We start from the raw sequence: 20,990 nt of genomic DNA on the forward strand, positions 1-20,990 counted from the left end.
GTAAATGTCACCGTCAGCCAGTAGAGGGCGCTGTCACTTTTTCCTCTCCATTAAGTGTTACATCATCCGCCATCTTTGTTTTGAGTAAACTACGTCACAGGATGCCGGAAGCTCCTGCTGTCCTGTGATTGGTTGTTTCTGGTCAGACCAAAGGGGACGGAGATTTGGCGCCCTTCGTCTCCGAGCAGCCTGGCGCGTTTTTAAAAGCGCAAAGAAGAAAAAGAAGAAAAATACTTTATAAAGATTTATATTTTATTAACGGAAACAACCACGAGACCATCTTCACGAGAAGGTGAGGAAGAACATGAGACAGACATGAGGAGAGTTAGGAGCTGTTTGAGAGGATCAGGAGAGGATCTGTTAGTCTGTAACTGTGTTTGAGAGGATCAGGAGAGGATCTGTTGGTCTGTAACTGTGTTTGAGAGGATCTGTTAGTCTGTAACCGTGTTTGAGAGGATCTGTTAGTCTGTAACTGTGTTTGAGAGGATCTGTTAGTCTGTAACCGTGTTTGAGAAGATCAGGAGAGGATCTGTTAGTCTGTAACTGTGTTTGAGAGGAACAGGAGAGGATCTGTTAGTCTGTAACTGTGTTTGAGAAGATCAGGAGAGGATCTGTTAGTCTGTAACCGTGTTTGAGAGGAACAGGAGAGGATCTGTTAGTCTGTAACCGTGTTTGAGAGGATCAGGAGAGGATCTGTTAGTCTGTAACTGTGTTTGAGAGGATCAGGAGAGGATCTGTTAGTCTGTAACTGTGTTTGAGAGGAACAGGAGAGGATCTGTTAGTCTGTAACCGTGTTTGAGAGGAACAGGAGAGGATCTGTTAGTCTGTAACCGTGTTTGAGAGGATCTGTTAGTCTGTAACTGTGTTTGAGAGGATCTGTTAGTCTGTAACCGTGTTTGAGAGGAACAGGAGAGGATCTGTTAGTCTGTAACCGTGTTTGAGAGGATCAGGAGAGGATCTGTTAGTCTGTAACTGTGTTTGAGAGGAACAGGAGAGGATCTGTTAGTCTGTAACTGTGTTTGAGAGGATCAGGAGAGGATCTGTTAGTCTGTAACTGTGTTTGAGAGGATCTGTTAGTCTGTAACCGTGTTTGAGAGGAACAGGAGAGGATCTGTTAGTCTGTAACTGTGTTTGAGAGGAACAGGAGAGGATCTGTTAGTCTGTAACTGTGTTTGAGAGGAACAGGAGAGGATCTGTTAGTCTGTAACTGTGTTTGAGAGGATCTGTTAGTCTGTAACCGTGTTTGAGAGGAACAGGAGAGGATCTGTTAGTCTGTAACTGTGTTTGAGAGGAACAGGAGAGGATCTGTTAGTCTGTAACTGTGTTTGAGAGGATCTGTTAGTCTGTAACCGTGTTTGAGAGGAACAGGAGAGGATCTGTTAGTCTGTAACTGTGTTTGAGAGGATCAGGAGAGGATCTGTTAGTCTGTAACTGTGTTTGAGAGGATCTGTTAGTCTGTAACTGTGTTTGAGAGGATCAGGAGAGGATCTGTTAGTCTGTAACTCTGTTTGTGTCACATCAGAACAAACCGCTTCACACGATGAACTGAATAATATCTCTGCAGGACAGGTTAGTGTTTCTGTTTTTTCAATTTGAAATTAAACTAACCTTATATTAAACTAACCTTATATTAAACTAACCTTATATTAAACTAACCTTATATTAAACTAACCTTATATTAAACTAACCTTATATTAAACTAACCTTATATTAAACTAACCCTATATTAAACTAACCTTATATTAAACTAACCCTATATTAAACTAACCCTATATTAAACTAACCTTATATTAAACTAACCCTATATTAAACTAACCCTATATTAAACTAACCCTATATTAAACTAACCTATATTAAACTAACCCTATATTAAACTAACCTTATATTAAACTAACCTTATATTAAACTAACCTTATATTAAACTAACCCTATATTAAACTAACCTTATATTAAACTAACCCTATATTAAACTAACCTTATATTAAACTAACCCTATATTAAACTAACCTATATTAACTAACCTTATATTAAACTAACCCTATATAAACTAACCCTATATTAAACTAACCTTATATTAAACTAACCTTATATTAAACTAACCTTATATTAAACTAACCCTATATTAAACTAACCCTATATTAAACTAACCCTATATTAAACTAACCTTATATTAAACTAACCCTATATTAAACTAACCTTATATTAAACTAACCTTATATTAAACTAACCCTATATTAAACTAACCTTATATTAAACTAACCCTATATAACTAACCTATATTAAACTACCCTATATTAAACTAACCCTATATTAAACTAACCTTATATTAAACTAACCCTATATTAAACTAACCCTATATTAAACTAACCTTATATTAAACTAACCTTATATTAAACTAACCCTATATTAAACTAACCTTATATTAAACTAACCTTATATTAAACTAACCCTATATTAAACTAACCCTATATTAAACTAACCCTATATTAAACTAACCTATATTAAACTAACCCTATATTAAACTAACCCTATATTAAACTAACCCTATATTAAACTAACCCTATATTAAACTAACCCTATATTAAACTAACCTTATATTAAACTAACCTTATATTAAACTAACCCTATATTAAACTAACCTTATATTAAACTAACCTTATATTAAACTAACCCTATATTAAACTAACCCTATATTAAACTAACCCTATATTAAACTAACCCTATATTAAACTAACCCTATATTAAACTAACCTTATATTAAACTAACCCTATATTAAACTAACCTTATATTAAACTAACCCTATATTAAACTAACCCTATATTAAACTAACCTTATATTAAACTTATATATTGTTAAAATAAAACAGTAAGATGCTGGCGGTCAGTGTCAGAGATAAAATTAAAGCTTCAATAAGGCATCTTAATATTTAATTATTTTTACTGTTTCTGTTAATCTGTCTTTAGATCTATAACATTAAACTGTAGTGTGCGTTTGTGTGCGTTTGTGTGCGCGTGTGTGTGTCTTTAGGTCCCACATGATGGCTGGTGTCGTTGCTATGGCGTCTGTCATGGAGGACTTTGACACTCAGGTGTTTCTTCGCTCTTATTGGATTTTAGCGGTAGCATTTTGTTCTTGTTTTGTATAATATGAATCTAACACTGACACCTCTTTCACAGCCGTGCAAAACATCTGGCAAAGATGGCGGCAGCCCTGTTGTCAAGACAATCACAAACTATTTCTCACCTGTGCCCAAGCCTGCAGAGAAGCCCTTTTCTCCTCCCCGCTCCAACAACATCATGGACTACTTTAACCGGAAAGCTCCGACCTCCAAGGATCGAAACAGCTCACCAGAGCAGAGTAACAAGAACTGTCAGACACCTCAGCCTGCACAAAGAGAAACAGGGCCAGGGTCAAGCCATCCACCTCAGAAACGGAGCAGAAAGGCCAGCAGAGCAGCGAGGAAACTTGAGCAGCCTGAAACTGTTGACTTCACATCAGAGGAGAGCGGCGTGATTAAAGAGGAGCAGCATGCGAGCAGAGACTCAGCAGCGAATGGGACCTGTGGTGTTCTCGGCAGTGATACTGCGGCTCTGTTGGTCCAGATCAGTGCTGAGGCAAGCTCGTCTAAAGCTGTCAGTTCTGAGCAGGCTAAAGGAGATGATCAACATGATGTTTCCAAACAGAGTGAAAATATTACATTTAAACCAGAATTCAATTGTACTGAATTATCTCCTATTGTACCCTCAAAAGAAAAATCAAAACAGGACAAAGCTGCTGCACGGAGTTCCTCAAAAAGGCAAAAACAGGAGGCCAAAGATGCAGAGGAGAACCAGGGATCTTTGTGTGACGTTGGCATGGAGGTCAATGTAGATGAGGATGCTCAGCTCGACAACATGGTCAAAATCTCTTTTGAAGATTTTGTGCGCAGTCAGAGCCTGAATGGAGGGAAAGAGGACACAACAGATGGACGGGCACGAATGGACACTGACCCAATGGAAATCCTCAAAGCTGAGGAAACTGTAGTGTCTGGGGAGACACCTCTCCAAGTCTCGCCACGGACCCTCACCATCCAGGCTGAAGTGCATGCAGTCTCACCCAAACATGATGCAGCTATGGTAGGTGCAAAGTTGGCTTCTATCTTCAATATGAGAAAGGGAACCACAAATGCTGCAGATTTAACATCCCCCTCTCAGACAGAGGCTGGACACCAACTTCCTACTGCCTCTCTGGCTTTCAAGCGTAAATCCAACGTGGTTCTTCAGGAGGAAGATCTTGAACTCGCTGTGCTTGAGAGTGAATCTACGCCCAAGTGCAGTGAGGCTGAGAAGAAGCAGTTCATGGCTGCTTTCAAACAGCCCAGTCAAATCAAACCCTTCAAGGGCCAGATCAAGCAGAAACAGGTTTTGGAGCAGGAAGAAAAAGTGTCTGAAGAGGACAGTGAAAGTCTAGTCCCAGTCAAGCAAGAGCCGTCTGCCTCTCAGGAAAACAAAGCTGCTAAAAAGAAAGCAGCAAGAAAAGACAAGAGCAAAGGTAAAGAAGAAAAAGAGGCAGTCAGCACTCCGCCTGGTGCTCCTGATGCTCCTGATCCTGATCCTGCCAGAGAAACAGCCATCACAATTTTTGATGTTGATGATCAAAATGAAGAACCTCCTATCAGCTCAGCTCCTTCCAGTCCAGCAGTAAGGAGGTCCAGAAGGGAGGCTGTTGTCAGAAAAACACCTGAGGCCACTCTGACGACCCCTGTCAGAAAAACCAGGAAACGCAACGAGTCAAAGGAAACTGCTGTTTTACTCAAGGATCGCCCAGCAGATGAGTCCACCCCTGTAGACCAGTCCACCCCTGCAGACCAGTCCACCCCGAAGAGACGCAGGTCCAAACACGGAGTGTTCGTCGCAGAAATGCTTTGCCCACCTGACACAAGAGCAAGTCCAATCAGGTGAGTCCATAAAGAACCGGTTTCAGTCTAACAGAGTAGACCTGAACCTGTTTCAGTCTAACAGAGTAGACCTGAACCTGTTTCAGTCTAACAGAGTAGACCTGAACCTGTTTCAGTCTAACAGAGTAGACCTGAACCTGTTTCAGTCTAACAGAGTAGACCTGAACCTGTTTCAGTCTAACAGAGTAGACCTGAACCTGTTTCAGTCTAACAGAGCAGACCTGAACCTGTTTGAAGATGTCTTGGCTGGACGATGTGATTGTTTTATAAATCCTGTTTGTGGTTCTGTTTCACGTTGAAGTGGTTTATATGAGGCGTTAACTGTAGAGAGTTTGAGCATCTTTCTTAAGGTTGGACTAAAGGCTGCAGTTATGGTGAGACTGTTCACGGTGAGACTGTTCAGGATGAGACTGTTCAGGATGAGACTGTTCAGGGTGAGACTGTTCAGGATGAGACTGTTCAGGATGAGACTGTTCAGGGTTAGGATGAGACTGTTCAGGATGAGACTGTTCAGGGTGAGACTGTTCAGGGTGAGACTGTTCAGGGTGAGACTGTTCAGGGTGAGACTGTTCAGGGTGAGACTGTTCAGGGTGAGACTGTTCAGGATGAGACTGTTCAGGGTGAGACTGTTCAGGGTGAGACTGTTCAGGGTGAGACTGTTCAGGATGAGACTGTTCAGGGTGAGACTGTTCAGGGTGAGACTGTTCAGGGTGAGACTGTTCAGGATGAGACTGTTCAGGATGAGACTGTTCAGGGTGAGACTGTTCAGGATGAGACTGTTCAGGGTGAGACTGTTCAGGGTGAGACTGTTCAGGGTGAGACTGTTCAGGGTGAGACTGTTCAGGATGAGACTGTTCAGGGTGAGACTGTTCAGGATGAGACTGTTCAGGGTGAGACTGTTCAGGGTGAGACTGTTCAGGGTGAGACTGTTCAGGGTGAGACTGTTCAGGGTTAGGATGAGACTGTTCAGGTGTACCTAATAAAATATCCTCTAACTCTATAAGTCTGCACTCATGATCAGGTACTTTGTAATGTTGCTCTAATGTTCACTTTTCTTCTTTCAATCTTTCCCTTACTTCAGGATCAAATTTACCAGAGTTCATAAGAATGTTTCCATGACTGAGGCCCAAAGTGGGAGTGGCTTAAACACACCTGTGGCTCCTAAAGTGAGTCTTTTTTCCACATTGACCCCTGAACTGACTTTGTGGGGAGATACCTACATGTTTCTGCATCACTTACAGTCCCTCTGTCTGATTCAGGTATCAAATGATCCCAAGAAAAGCAAGCGGGTGAAGAAGCTGGTGGAAAAAGCAAAAGTGATTCAGCAGAAGAAAAAATCTAACGTGGCGCCAAGGCGATCATCACGAGCTGGAGCCAACACTAAAAAGATCTACTGTGAAGACGAGGTACAGTTTCAGTGCAACACAACGGTTAGGATGATGAATGGATGATTAAATGTGAGACATTAACCATTAAGGGTTAGGGTTAGGATGATGAATGGATGATTAAATGTGAGACATTAACCCGTTAAAACTTTGTATTAATTCATAGATATTAATGTTTCAAGATGTTCATGACGACAAACAGGTTTTCTGTCTCCAAATCAAAATGATCTAATGACACATCCTGCTGTTAGTTCATTAGTTCATGAGTTAGTAAGTTACTTAGTTATTGAGTTAGTTAATAAGTTAGTTATTGAGTTAGTTAATAAGTTAGTTATTGAGTTAGTTAATAAGTTAGTTATTGAGTTAGTTAATAAGTTAGTTATTGAGTTAGTTAATAAGTTAGTTATTGAGTTAGTTAATAAGTTAGTTATTGAGTTAGTTAAGTTAGTTATTGAGTTAGTTAAGTTAGTTATTGAGTTAGTTAATAAGTTAGTTATTGAGTTAGTTAATAAGTTAGTTATTGAGTTAGTTAAGTTAGTTATTGAGTTAGTTAAGTTAGTTATTGAGTTAGTTAATAAGTTAGTTATTAAGTTAGTTATTGAGTTAGTTAATAAGTTAGTTATTGAGTTAGTTAATAAGTTAGTTATTGAGTTAGTTAATAAGTTAGTTATTGAGTTAGTTAATAAGTTAGTTATTGAGTTAGTTAATAAGTTAGTTATTGAGTTAGTTAATAAGTTAGTTATTGAGTTAGTTGTTGAGTTAGTAAGTTATTGTCTATGGCTTTCATTTTTTTCCTTTGTATTTATCGGAGAGTCTTTATCTGTATTTATACAGAATGTAATATAAATATAATAATACAGTTAGATGGGTCTCCTGATCAAACCTGAAGAACTGTCACTTTGTACGTCCCGGACATAAGCACACAGAGATACAGGTACATACTTTTGATTTCTCTTCTATTGTTAAGAATCATTCGGATTTGTCTTTCTCCTCTTTCTATCAGGATTCAGTGATTTGTTTGGAGGAAGATCAGACTGCTGCTCCCCAGGCGACATCAGAAAAGAGTAAACTCCCGAAGTCTTTACGGAGTCTAAACGATGTTCTGGGAAAACCTACACCTGCAGACAAAGAGACCAGGACTCTCACAGGTGGTCTTTCCTGCTCCAGATCACAATTTGATCCTTTTTTTTTGGCTTAATAATGTCATCTTATGTTGTGGTATTTGTTTTCTCACAGACTCAAAAATGTGTTCTCTGTCCCCAGACAAACCTGCCCCTAAGGTTTCAGCAGTGATTTCCATTTTTGATGACAGCAGCCATGACGGCTCCGACAGCACGCAGGATGGCGAGCAGTTCAGGGCTCGCAGGGAGTTTTTAAAGAGCGGCCTTCCCGAGTCCTTCAGAAAACAGATCGCCAAGTCAGCAGCGAGCAAAGAGGCGTATTCACTGTCCTGTTCCTCCTTTCAGCGAGTGATTCACATAAAGCAGCAACCAAACGGTGAGCTGTTGGTCCGCTCTGCATTATCTTTAATTTCAGAAACCTGTCCTCCACTTGAATTCAGTTTCCTTCTTTTTCCAGAACACAAGATTTATGAGTTTGAGTTGTTTTGAATTAATAATGAACCTAAATGAAAGAAATATTGATGACGTGTTTTACTGGTTCACAAACAGAACTTTATTGTTCTGCCTGTGAGAACAATGATATGATCATTTTATAAACACAGGTCATAATTTGAATTTGTAACATGATAATTCTTCACTGTGGTATCACCTCATCTTTATTTCTGTTCATGTCAAACACTGAATAAACACGGACGTAATCTCCACCACTCGTCTGTTTCTGAAGCAGAGTTTTGAAGCCTGTCGTCGTACTGACATGCTGACTCAGCATAACTTTGGTCGATCTCAGCCTCTTTAGCATCGTCGCTAACAGCTACAGGTTGCCCGCCTGTCAGTCAAGTCTGTAGTGCTCTTATTCAGACAAAACGTATGTTTTAATATCTTTAAAAATACAAAGTTACCCCCCGTTCAGTGTGTGCTGAGAGAGAAACGAGCTCTTCAGACCTAAACTGTGGTTTTGAACCAGGCTGTAAACATGTTTATTTACAGGCTCTTTGAATGGGTGTGTATGTGGTTTCTGTTGTTTCTGCAGCCAGCCTCTAGTGGACACTTGAGGAACTGCAGTTAGAACAATTCCACAATTGTTTCATATTTCTCTTGGATGTCTTGCAAAAGAGAAATTTCAGTCGTGTCTGTCTGTGTTACCAATAAGAGACCGGTAGATCAAGAGGAACCCGAGTCTGATGAAGCTTGTTTTTGTTGTGCTTTGACAGATTGTCCTCTCTGGAGTCTGCCGTGGCCGGAGTCTCTGGATCACCTGAAAGGTTGTTGGAGCCAAACATACGGCAGACTTCCACCTGTTTGTGGCCCGGTCTGTGTGAAGACAGAACCTGTCCGCCCCACCCTCAGTGAACAAGTATATCAGAATGATTTCCATCGGCTTAATGTCCACAAATATTCAGGATCAACTCCAGACTGAGGGATTGTTTATTGTTTCAATGAGTGTATTTTAAAGCTGCTCCATGTCTGACAGTATATATTAAGCATGCTAGATTTAGAAACGGCCTTGAAGTGTTCAGTGATCATATAAACTCATTCTTTTTGCTCAGTAGTTTTTTAATTTGTGAAAAATGTGGTTAAAGCTCAGACGCTATCATAACTCATGGTAATTCATACTTTTAAGGGTTCTGGTTGGAGGCCAGAGATCTCTGAAAGTGTCCGCCAGCGTCTTATGGAGGAGGTCCGGACCTCTAACCCGTCCTTTCCTGTTCAGAAGTTCATCAGTTGCTTCCTGAGGCGCTCTGACCCCCAGCAGCAGAGCTCAGTCTCAGGTCAGTGTGACGAGAACCATTAAAACCAGTCAAACATCAGTTTCAAGTCTCAGTGCATCCCAGGCTGTTCCAAAGCCCCATCTTCTCAGGGTTGGAGTTATTTCTTCATTAGCATCAACAACAAGATCGTTTGCACAGAAACAGAAAATGATGGTCAACAATTTTTTTAGAGTATAAAGTTAAATGAAATGATCTTTCATATATATTGCGTCTGCCTAGAACCAGGAGCTGAAACCAGTGTGTCCAGCACAGCACTGCTAGCTGAATCAGTGTGTGGGAAGAGGAAGAGGAGGGAGGATGAAGGAGAAATGACAGTGAAGGTGGCTAAGAAGCAACGGGCCAACTCCTCAGAGAAGATTTCCACATCTGAGCCTGAGCCAACAAAAAGAGGAGGCCGTACGCGGCGAGGGCAGAGATCCAGGCAGGAGGAGGGGCGGACTGAGAAAAACAAAGCTTCAGGTAAAGACGTCAGACCTGAAGACGACTCGCTGGCTTTGCTCCATGATGTGCTTTTGGGAGAAGGCAAAAAAGGTGAGGATACGAATGTGGTGGACTGATCCCTCACTTTAAATCAAGAAACAAAACTTGATCTTTATATTTCTATCACAGCAGCTGAGTTTCAGCAGCGACTCAGATTTTCTCCATTACTGCAAACCGAAGGAAGAGGTCTCAGAGTGATTCCATTCTAGTGTCTGTAAACAGACTCTTGTTATGTCTGATAGGATGTTTGTTCTGTTAAAAACAGCCTACAGATGAGAAAACAAACCTGCATGACAACGTTCAAACTGTAGTGTCTTTAAAGATAAGAGACAACTGATTATTATTTCATGTTTGCTTAACTCCACCAGAAATGTCCTCAACCTTCAATGTCTGTTGGATGTGAAGCTAAATAAATGACAGTCTTTATTTCTGTGTTACTGATATCACAGATCCCAGGGTTCTATCATTTTCTGGAATAGAGTTAGTGTGTCCTCTTTCCTTGTTGTTCTGACGGCCCTTCACCTGCATGATGTTCCTTTCCTTACCCTCCTTTGTCCTGTAAAGCTTCAGACTCAGTGTTTGGTTTGTTGTACAGATGTGATGAAGGAGGACGTGTTGTGGACAGACAAATATCAGCCCCAGCACTCCAGTGACATCATCGGAAACCCCGATTCAGTGAGGAGGCTGCACAGGTACTAAACCTGCTCGAACTTTTCTGCACCTGCTGAAATAAAACCAGCTTCCACCTGAATGATTTAAGCATCATCAGTCCTCGATGCAAAGGTTATCGGTGTGGGTCTGGGGTCAACTCATGGGTTTCTTTCTTGTGCAGCTGGTTAAAGGAATGGAAACTCCGAGTGGACAGAGAAGAAAGAAAGAAGCAGAAGGAGAAGAAACAAGAGGAAGGCAGCGGCGGTAAGAGATAAGATATATTTCTTCTTCCTGTTTCCCTCAAATGTTAGCGGCTATTTGAACTGAAACTATTTTTAACAAAACTTACCTATAACCTAACCCTAACCCTGAACTAGAAGAGGCTAACCCTAACCCTAAACTAGAACAGGCTAACCCTAACCCTGAACTAGAAGAGGCTAACCCTAACCCTGAACTAGAAGAGGCTAAGCCTAACCCTAAACTAGAAGAGGCTAACCCTAACCCTAAACTAGAAGAGGCTAACCCTAACCCTAAACTAGAACAGGCTAACCCTAACCCTAAACTAGAAGAGGCTAACCCTAACCCTGAACTAGAAGAGGCTAACACTAAACTAGAACAGGCTAACCCTAACCCTGAACTAGAAGAGGCTAACCCTAACCCTGAACTAGAAGAGGCTAACCCTAACCCTAAACTAGAACAGGCTAACCCTAACCCTGAACTAGAAGAGGCTAACCCTAACCCTAAACTAGAACAGGCTAACCCTAACCCTGAACTAGAAGAGGCTAACCCTAACCCTAAACTAGAACAGGCTAACCCTAACCCTAAACTAAAAGAGGCTAACCCTAACCCTAAACTAGAACAGGCTAACCCTAACCCTAAACTAGAAGAGGCTAACCCTAACCCTAAACTAGAAGAGGCTAACCCTAACCCTAAACTAGAAGAGGCTAACCCTAACCCTAAACTAGAACAGGCTAATCCTAATCCTGAACTAGAACAGGCTAACCCTAACCCTAAACTAGAAGAGGCTAACCCTAACCCTAAACTAGAACAGGCTAACCCTAATCCTGAACTAGAAGAGGCTAACCCTAACCCTAAACTAGAACAGGCTAACCCTAACCCTAAACTAGAACAGGCTAACCCTAACCCTAAACTAGAACAGGCTAACCCTAACCCTAAACTAGAACAGGCTAACCCTAACCCTAAACTAGAACAGGCTAACCCTAACCCTGAACTAGAAGAGGCTAACCCTAATCCTAAACTAGAAGAGGCTAACCCTAATCCTGAACTAGAAGAGGCTAACCCTAACCCTAAACTAGAACAGGCTAACCCTAACCCTAAACTAGAAGAGGCTAACCCTAACCCTGAACTAGAAGAGGCTAACCCTAACCCTGAACTAGAAGAGGCTAACCCTAATCCTAAACTAGAACAGGCTAAGCCTAACCCTGAACTAGAAGAGGCTAACCCTAACCCTGAACTAGAAGAGGCTAACCCTAACCCTAAACTAGAAGAGGCTAACCCTAATCCTAAACTAGAACAGGCTAACCCTAACCCTGAACTAGAAGAGGCTAACCCTAACCCTAAACTAGAAGAGGCTAACCCTAATCCTAAACTAGAACAGGCTAACCCTAACCCTAAACTAGAAGAGGCTAACCCTAATCCTGAACTAGAAGAGGCTAACCCTAACCCTGAACTAGAAGAGGCTAACCCTAACCCTAAACTAGAACAGGCTAACCCTAACCCTGAACTAGAAGAGGCTAACCCTAACCCTAAACTAGAAGAGGCTAACCCTAACCCTGAACCAGAAGAGGCTAACCCTAACCCTAAACTAGAAGAGGCTAACGCTAACCCTAAACTAGAACAGGCTAACCCTAACCCTAAACTAGAAGAGGCTAACCCTAACCCTAAACTAGAAGAGGCTAACTCTAACCCTACACTAGAACATCTGACAGAAGGTGAGAGTGTTTGATGTATATTCATTTCTCAGATTGGTTCTTTATTTTTCAGTCAAAAACACAATGATTAAGAGACGACTGACTCTACTCACTGATCCACAGACACATCTTAAAGTGCCTGCGTGATGTTTGGCGTCGGGTCGATGTGGATTTGACTTTAAACTTTGTTTTTGTTATATCTTTACAGAGAAGTATGAAGAGTTATATCGTATATCACTCAGCCTTAAACACATGCTTACTCTTTGTGTTCAGACTCAGACTGGGACTACGGGGAGGACGACTCCCAGGATGGAGAGGACATGTTGTGTAACACGATGCTCATAACAGGACCCCCTGGTGTAGGAAAGACTGCTGCGGTTTATGCCTGTGCTCAGGAGCTGGGCTTTAAGGTAAATCCAGGAGCCAATAGGGTTAATGAAGCTTCTCGTCGGGCTTCGACAGAGACATCTTTATCCCAGTAGTAGTAAATAATCTGCATGTATATCTTATCTAATTGTGCTGTATGCAGCAGTAAAATAACAAGACCTACAACCTCGAATGTAAAATATTTCTGCCAACACAAATCCAAAATGCATCTTTTGTTGAAATTCATAAGTTAGTCTGTTTTAATGTTCTACATTCGATATTCATGTCACCATTTAATATTAAAATCTCATCAAAAGCATGTATACAGCTAAGTGCCTAATCATGCTAACTACCTTATGACTGATTACTGAGGAGAGCTGGTTAAAGCCTACATCACTGCAGTGTCTTATCTCTGCTCAGTTTGAAGCTTCAGAGCGTCTCGGTCAGATTACAGAATGTTTAATTGAGCTTCCCGTGAGCTAACGCAGCTTCAGCTCCCACCACAGGTAGGATTTAGTGTCCTCGTTTCAAACCTCTGTCGATCTTCTCGCCCAGGTGTTTGAGGTGAACGCTTCATCTCAGAGGAGCGGCCGTCTTATTCTGTCCCAGCTGAAAGAAGCCACTCAGTCACACCAGGTGGACAGTCAGGGGGTCAACGCCCACAAACCCACCTACTTCAACAGCTACAGCAGCAGTGCAGGAACCATGAGGCCTGGATCCTCACCTAGTAAGTTCAGAGCTGATACTGATGGCACTTCAGACGTCATCGTACCTCAGACAGCTGAAAATCATCCTCATTAAAATGGAAACCTTCCTCAAACAGCAGAGGGCGCTATCTGCCTTGGGCTTCTCTTATTGGGCGTCTTTACGTCTGGAGCTGAATGAGCCGTACAGACTTCGAGGCAGCATTTTGGGTTTCTCATACATACACGGTTGACATTATCCATAAACTATACTATAGAGGAAGTATCTCTTTCTCCTTTCAAAATAAAAGCATAGTGTTCAGAACAGGAAATAAAGTTATCTATGCATAAGTATTAAAAGTCCAAATAAAAAGCATCTTAAATATGTTTATGGTCGAACTGTAGTAATGAGCTGCTGAAGGGATCTGTGGGTTAGGATTTATACATTATTACATAATGAACACATGAAGACATTATTTATTCTTGATTTGTTTTCTTCATCTTCCAGGGAAGCTAAACTCTCCTCGGAGGGTGGTCTCCTCTCCCAGGAAGAACCCCCAGTCCCCTCGGGGTGCTAAAAGAAGAGGTCTTGCTCCCACCTCTCTATCCAACTTCTTTAAAGGGGTTCAACCCGCCAACAAGGACGCCGCTAACACCAAGAGGACTGAGCTAACAGGAAGTGAGTGAGTGAATGAGTAAGGTTGTGAGTGAGTGAGTGAGTGAGTGAGTGAGTGAGTGAGTGAGTGAGTGTGTGAGTGAGTGAGTGAGTGAGTGAGTGAGTGAGTGAGTGAGTGAGTGAGTGAGTGAGTGAGTGAGTGTGTGAGTGTGTGTGTGAGTGAGTGAGTGTGTGTGTGTGAGTGAGTGTGCCATCAGGAGTTTAATTCTCAGTGTCTCTTCTGTCACTCGTCCCTACGTGCAGCTCCTCTGAAGAAAGCCACCAAAGTGAATGTGTGTGTGTGTGTGTGTGTGTGTGGGGGTAAGTGTGTGTGTGTGTGTATGTGAGTGGGTAAGTGTGTTTGTGTGAGTGTGTGTGTGAGAGTGTGTGTGAGAGTTTGTGTGTGTGAGTGTGTGAGAGTGAGTGTGTGGGTGAGAGTGTGTGTGTGTGTGTGTGAGTGTGTGTGTGAGAGTGTGTGTGTGTGAGTGTGTGAGAGTGAGTGTGTGGGTGAGAGTGTGTGTGTGTGTGTGTGAGTGTGTGTGTGAGAGTGTGTGTGTGTGAGTGTGTGAGAGTGAGTGTGTGGGTGAGAGTGTGTGTGTGTATGTGTCTCATCAGGATTTTAATTCTCAGTGTCTCTTCTGTCACTCGTCCCTTTGTGCAGCTCCTCTGAAGAAAGCCACCAAAGTGAATGTGTGTGTGTGTGTGTGGGTAAGTGTGTTTGTGTGAGTGTGTGTGTGTGTGTATGTGTCTCATCAGGAGTTTAATTCTCAGTGTCTCTTCTGTCACTCGTCCCTACGTGCAGCTCCTCTGAAGAAAGCCACCAAAGTGAATGTGTGTGTGTGTGTGTGTGTGTGTGGGGGTAAGTGTGTGTGTGTGTGTATGTGTGTGGGTAAGTGTGTTTGTGTGAGTGTGTGTGTGAGAGTGTGTGTGAGAGTTTGTGTGTGTGAGTGTGTGAGAGTGAGTGTGTGGGTGAGAGTGTGTGTGTGTGTGTGTGAGTGTGTGTGTGAGAGTGTGTGTGTGTGAGTGTGTGAGAGTGAGTGTGTGGGTGAGAGTGTGTGTGTGTGTGTGTGAGTGTGTGTGTGAGAGTGTGTGTGTGTGAGTGTGTGAGAGTGAGTGTGTGGGTGAGAGTGTGTGTGTGTATGTGTCTCATCAGGATTTTAATTCTCAGTGTCTCTTCTGTCACTCGTCCCTTTGTGCAGCTCCTCTGAAGAAAGCCACCAAAGTGAATGTGTGTGTGTGTGTGTGGGTAAGTGTGTTTGTGTGTTTGTGTGTGAGTGTGTGTGTGTGAGTGTGTGTGTGAGAGTGAGTGTGTGGGTGAGAGTGTGTGTGTGTGTGTGTGAGTGTGTGTGAGAGTGTGTGTGTGTGAGTGTGTGAGAGTGAGTGTGTGGGTAAGTGTGTTTGTGTGTTTGTGTGTGAGTGTGTGTGTGTGAGTGTGTGTGTGTGAGTGTGTCTGTGAGAGTGAGTGTGTGGGTGAGAGAGTGTGTGTGTGTGTGTGTGTGTGTGTGTGTATGTGTCTCATCAGGATTTTAATTCTCAGTGTCTCTTCTGTCACTCGTCCCTTTGTGCAGCTCCTCTGAAGAAAGCCACCAAAGTGAATGTGTGTGTGTGTGTGTGGGTAAGTGTGTTTGTGTGAGTGTGTGTGTGTGTGTATGTGTCTCATCAGGAGTTTAATTCTCAGTGTCTCTTCTGTCACTCGTCCCTTTGTGCAGCTCCTCTGAAGAAAGCCACCAAAGTGAATGAGTGTGTGAATAAGACCCAAGTCAAATCCCCGACAGGGACAACCTCTAAAGAGAAAGGAAGTGAGGAACCAAGCAAGAGGACAGCCACCTCCCTGATCCTGTTTGAAGAAGTAGACGTGATTTTTGATGAGGACTCTGGCTTTCTGTCTGCCATCAAGACATTCATGACCACCACGAAGAGGCCGGTCATCCTCACCACCAGCGGTGAGAGAAAGGAGGAATGGAAATGTCCTAAACTTTGTCCTTTTTGCTCTTCTTTATTTATTCTGAGTTTTAATCCAATTTGTCTGATGTAGATCCGTCCTTCAGCGCCATGTTCGATGGAAACTTTGAAGAGATCGTTTTTCAAACCCCTTCAGTGGTGAGTGGAAGGATTCCTGTAATCATGTCACATCATAGTCAGTGGATGGGCTGTTAATGGTCTCCTGATGATACAGATGGATGTGACCAGCTTTCTGAGGCTGCTGTGTCTGACAGAGGATGTCAGGACGAACCAATCAGATGTCAGCTCTCTGCTCAGGCTCAATGGCTGCGACATCAGACAGAGTCTACTACAGCTGCAGTTCTGGACTCGCAGCGGAGGAGGGCACATTGTGTCTGGATTCACACACACAGGTAGAGACGGTAAGATGGGAGCTGGAGGAGACATGTGAATTCTAGTTTTCCTTGTTTTTCCTCTGGAATGAATGATTGATCTTTCAGCTTCTTAGCAGCAGAAAAAAGTCTTCTTCAGCCGAACCCCGTCTTTAAACCCACGTCTCACCAACACTGTGAAACTTGGGTTGTGTTTGCTCTGGATTTATAGACCTGAAGAGGTGATCCAGGTGAATCATGGATATCCTGAACCCATTTTAAAAGAAGGGGGCAGTATGCTGATAAAAAGGAGACATCCACAGGACCGATGTTTGACAATACCTTTTCTGTCCAAGTATCCATGCTCATTTTTGTGTTGAGCTCTAAAAGCACACGTTTTAATATTGACTTTCTCTCTCTCTCTCTCTCTCTCTCTCTCTCTCTCTCAGATGGAGAGGGGTGTCTTCCTCCCTGTGACAGAGGCTGCACTCAGAGCATGCTGGGTCTGCTGAACATCGAACCACATAGAGATATTTGGGATCTGCTCAAGGTAAACTAATAATCTTCAATATTTACTTCTTCCAGGAGGAACATGACTTTTTTACCTGATGTGATTCTTTAACAGAGGCGGAGTATGGAGGAGGAGGAGTTGATCTTAGAGCTGCTGACGAGCTGCAGGCGGCGTGGAGTGGACCTGCTTTATTCCAACATGGAGACGCTCTTACCTCTACCTCGCACACTGCTGACTACCTCGACCTACAAATTGGAGCTGGCTGCTTCCACATCACAGAACCATCCTCCTGGCATGCCGCCTTCCAACGCAGGGCCATACAAGGAGGAATCAGCCGAATCCGGGTCGGATGATAGCAGTCCAGTCAAAATGTCCAACAGAATGCGAAAGAACAAAGACGGCACGGTGTACCTGAGCAGGATGGACTGCACTCGGACTCGGACTCTGAGGACACTTTTTTATCGCTCAACATGTTGAAGGGATCTCTTTCAGCTAAGGAGGAACTGACACAGAGTTTAGTGTCAGAGAAAGTAAAGAGGATACCACTGACTCCTGACCAGAGGGAAAAAGGTCTCCCAGTGTCCCAGTGTTTAGAATCTATAGCTGTCTTCTTGGACAACATGTCCTACTTGGACTCCTTCTTCTTAGTTCAAACAGAGGGGAGCGACAGTGGTCACAGAAAGTTGCAGGTTGGTGCAGTAATCAAAGATGGGATGACAGATGAGCCCAGAGTTGAGATGGACAGAGGGAGTATGATGAGAGGAGAGCTCGTCTCTGAGATCACGGCTGGAGTTGAAGCATTCAGCTTCAGTTGCTGTCAGAGTTCCTTGGCGGAGGCGTTGGACAAAGCCCAAAAAGTCGAGGGAGAGCTGGCAGCTGAGCTCAGCCTCCCAGTGGCTTCTCACCGACAGAGATCCAGCTTCTCTGAGGACAGTCCGTTACCCCCTCAGTGAGTCTGTCTTCATGCATTAAAGGGGTCGTGATTGTTGATAATATTCAGACTCTAAATGTAATTGATGACAGGTTCTTAAAGTCTTCCAGGATAAGACCCATATTTAATATCATTTGATTCTTTACTCATCTGGACATATCAGCATATCAGAGTTAAATATAGTTCAGGACATCGTACGTACACGAGTTCTACAAACACCATCATTTAAAATTCAACCAATATACTGAGAGATTTTAAGGAAATGCTCATGAGACCCCCTGTGGTGTGTCAATTTAATGTTAATACTGTTAGTAATCGATGTGTTTCCTACAGCAGTATACGTTTATTATTGTTATCACACTAACTCTTTAAGTGAACTGTTTTACACTTTTAAATTTAATCCAAATCTGAATTTAATTGCTCTGCATGTATGTGATGTGCATTTAACCACCCTGCTTTACATAATATTATCAGTAATGTTAAAAAGTATGGTTCTTAAATATCTCTTAGCCATGTATAGATATTAATGATGAACCACTCTGTACACTGGAGCCTTAGTGAACCTTTACAGCTCATAAACACAACCTTTTTATAAATGACATTAACTTCCTGCTCTTTAATTTATTTAACATAGGATTTAATAATAAATCTATTTTAACCCCTTCTGGTTCTGCAGATGTGAAACCAGTTTTAAAAGCATGTATCTTTATGTTCCAGGTTGGTCCAGCAGAGGAGAGAGGTGCTTGACAGTCTTACTGTCAAAGGAGTGTTTGGTCCTCTTGGAAACAAAGCAGCTGCTGCACTCGACTACCTCCCAGCTCTCCGCACCATCTGCAGATCAGAGCAGCTGAAAGAGCAGGGCAAAGTCAAACGAAGGTCAGTATCCACAGCAGACAGTCTTCACTTCATGTGCACAGTGAGCATGATGTGCTGAAGTGTAACTTTAGTCATATAACCATGTAAGATATGACTCTGTGCCTGCAGCCCAAATAAACACAGTCATTACAGCACCATTCAGTCTGATCTCATCCTAACCCTGCTTTATATTTCTTCCAATCACATAGCTCTTTTTTTGACGCTGAAGCCTACATGCGTACCCACGTGCACCTCCTCCAAAATGTCACTATGCGTTGAAACCATGTGGACTGCAAGTCCTGTGATTGGTCCGCTTGGCGGCATTATATTTCCTGCATTTATAGCACTTCCAGCATCACCGTCCATCGGCCGTGCATTTCACCTCCTCTGACGCGTCCTCTCTATTTTCCCCTTTAATAATTTCAATATGATAAAAACCAACATGCACTAGATTAACATAATACCCTCTGAGTCGCTGTGAACAAGCAGAACACTTAGCTGGAAAAGAAAAAGGCGACTCGATTATCACACTGCCCTCAAGCATTTAGGTAAAATGCTGCAGAGTGACACGGACCCATCCACGCACGATAATGTAGTGCTCACGTCCACGTCAGCGACTGCTCCGGGAAACAAGTATAAACCAGGCTTTAATCCACCATGAGCAGAACACTAGACCCAACATCAAGACCGGATCAGATCCAGTCCCCTCTTCCAGACAGGACTCAGTCTAATCTCATCTTAATCCACCATGAGCAGAGCACTTTGCAGCATTTAGCAAGTTACAGTGGCAAGGACAAACTTCCTTTAACAGGCAGAAACCTCCAGCAGGACCAGACTCATGTTAGACACACATCTGCTTAGAACAACTACATACACACACACACACACACACACACATACATATACTATTTATATACATACATATATATATATATGTATGTTTGTATATTAGGGGTGCAACGATACACAAAATTCACAGTTTGGTTTGAAACGTTTTCGATACAGGAAGAGATAAATGTCCACACCTTTTTTAACTTTTAGTTTATTCAAATTACCAACATATTTTTCATCTCAAAAGCACAGTTTTTAAATTAAATGTATCATGGGCTGCTATACCTGACACATGTTCTGCTGTGCATGGGGGGATTGTGTCTGTGAGTGTGTGTGAGTGTGTGTGTCTGTCTGCATGTGCATCTGCCGTGTGCGATGCAGAGTAGAATTGTGAACATGTTGTGAATAGTGAATGAATTATAAAGAAATGAAATATTTAATTTTACATTTTTTAAATTTTCCATATCAAACTTTACAAGATAAGCTTTTCTTTCCCCTCCTCCAGGTTCCTCCATTACCTCGATTCAATCAGCCTGGCTCTGGAAAAGAGAACACTACACCACCTCGCTAAAGATTTCCCCTGAAGATAAAATGATCTCTTCAAACAGACACGGCCTTTAAACTGGTGACATTCTTTAGGTCAGGTTTGCATGAGGAGTCTGCTGCACAGAAATTAAATTAGTCATGAAGATTTCCTGCAGTTTGAAATGTTGTCTAACCTGTCTGTCCTCTGGTGCTTTTAAAGCCTGCACTAAATTACTACCCTGTGATGTTTTTGTGTTCTTTTGTGTGAGAAAGTGAGTTTTATACATGAACAATTTTCCCTCTTTTATTTCATTTCAGTGTTTTCATTAAATTAGAAATTGCTCTTAATGAGTAAATTACTTTTTACAGATAAACAAGTAACATAATTTGCATTTGTTTGTCTAAATGCTAATTGTAAATTGTCACCTTCCATAGAAAGTAATGTTGATGCACTCTGGGGTTTGCCTTTCTGAAGTTAATAAAGTCAGAGACCTTTTCACTGAGAAACTTTGGACATTTGTTGGCCATGAATGTCACATTCAAATTCAAGACATTTTTTTTCCACACGGGATTTCACCTTTTGTTTTTTTTCATCCCTTAATATTTACACTTTTTTCTGTTGGGTTTTGTTGTGACCAAATAAATGTTTATAACAACCAAATCAACAAATTAATTTCCCACAACTTTGTTTCTAAATGAGAGTTCATATACAAAACATCCTCAGCATCTGAACAGACAGTGACCTTTCAGAGAGTCAGTGAAGCAGCTGTAGGTTTAGCAAGAATGACAAGTCAGGGTTACTTTATTACATTGTTATACTGACATCACCACATTATTAAGCTGGACTGGGGGATGGAGGTTGGAAAAGAATTAGGAGTCCAATTGAATCAGGATTAAGGTCAGATTGAGGTGTGTGTGGTGCAAGATGGACCGTTGCATGGGTGAGGCTATCCCTCATAAAATACTGGTCCATGTTTAAAGTCCTGACACCCTGGAGAATCAGACCACAGAGGACCACATACTTACCCCCTACCCAGTTTTCACAGA

At 42.2% G+C, this 20,990-nt stretch overlaps 1 protein-coding gene across 1 annotated transcript; it reads left to right on the plus strand.

Moving 5' to 3' along the window:
- Window positions 1-134: 134 nt before the first annotated feature.
- LOC117808811 (ATPase family AAA domain-containing protein 5-like) lies at window positions 135-20,604 on the plus strand. Its single transcript, XM_034678473.1, is given in 23 exon segments — window positions 135-292; window positions 3,029-3,089; window positions 3,178-4,937; window positions 6,019-6,103; window positions 6,197-6,343; window positions 7,326-7,470; window positions 7,586-7,819; window positions 8,655-8,797; window positions 9,065-9,212; window positions 9,432-9,743; window positions 10,288-10,384; window positions 10,525-10,607; window positions 12,548-12,684; window positions 13,196-13,367; window positions 13,832-14,002; window positions 15,688-15,921; window positions 16,014-16,078; window positions 16,155-16,341; window positions 16,740-16,840; window positions 16,916-17,195; window positions 17,198-17,750; window positions 18,450-18,608; window positions 19,924-20,604. Coding segments are annotated over 22 exon segments (5,346 nt in total). The 5' UTR covers window positions 135-292; window positions 3,029-3,035; the 3' UTR covers window positions 20,003-20,604.
- The last annotated feature ends 386 nt before the right edge of the window (window positions 20,605-20,990 follow it).

This window comes from Notolabrus celidotus, unplaced genomic scaffold (genome assembly GCF_009762535.1).
Source record: "Notolabrus celidotus isolate fNotCel1 unplaced genomic scaffold, fNotCel1.pri scaffold_157_arrow_ctg1, whole genome shotgun sequence".
NCBI lineage: Eukaryota > Metazoa > Chordata > Actinopteri > Labriformes > Labridae > Notolabrus > Notolabrus celidotus.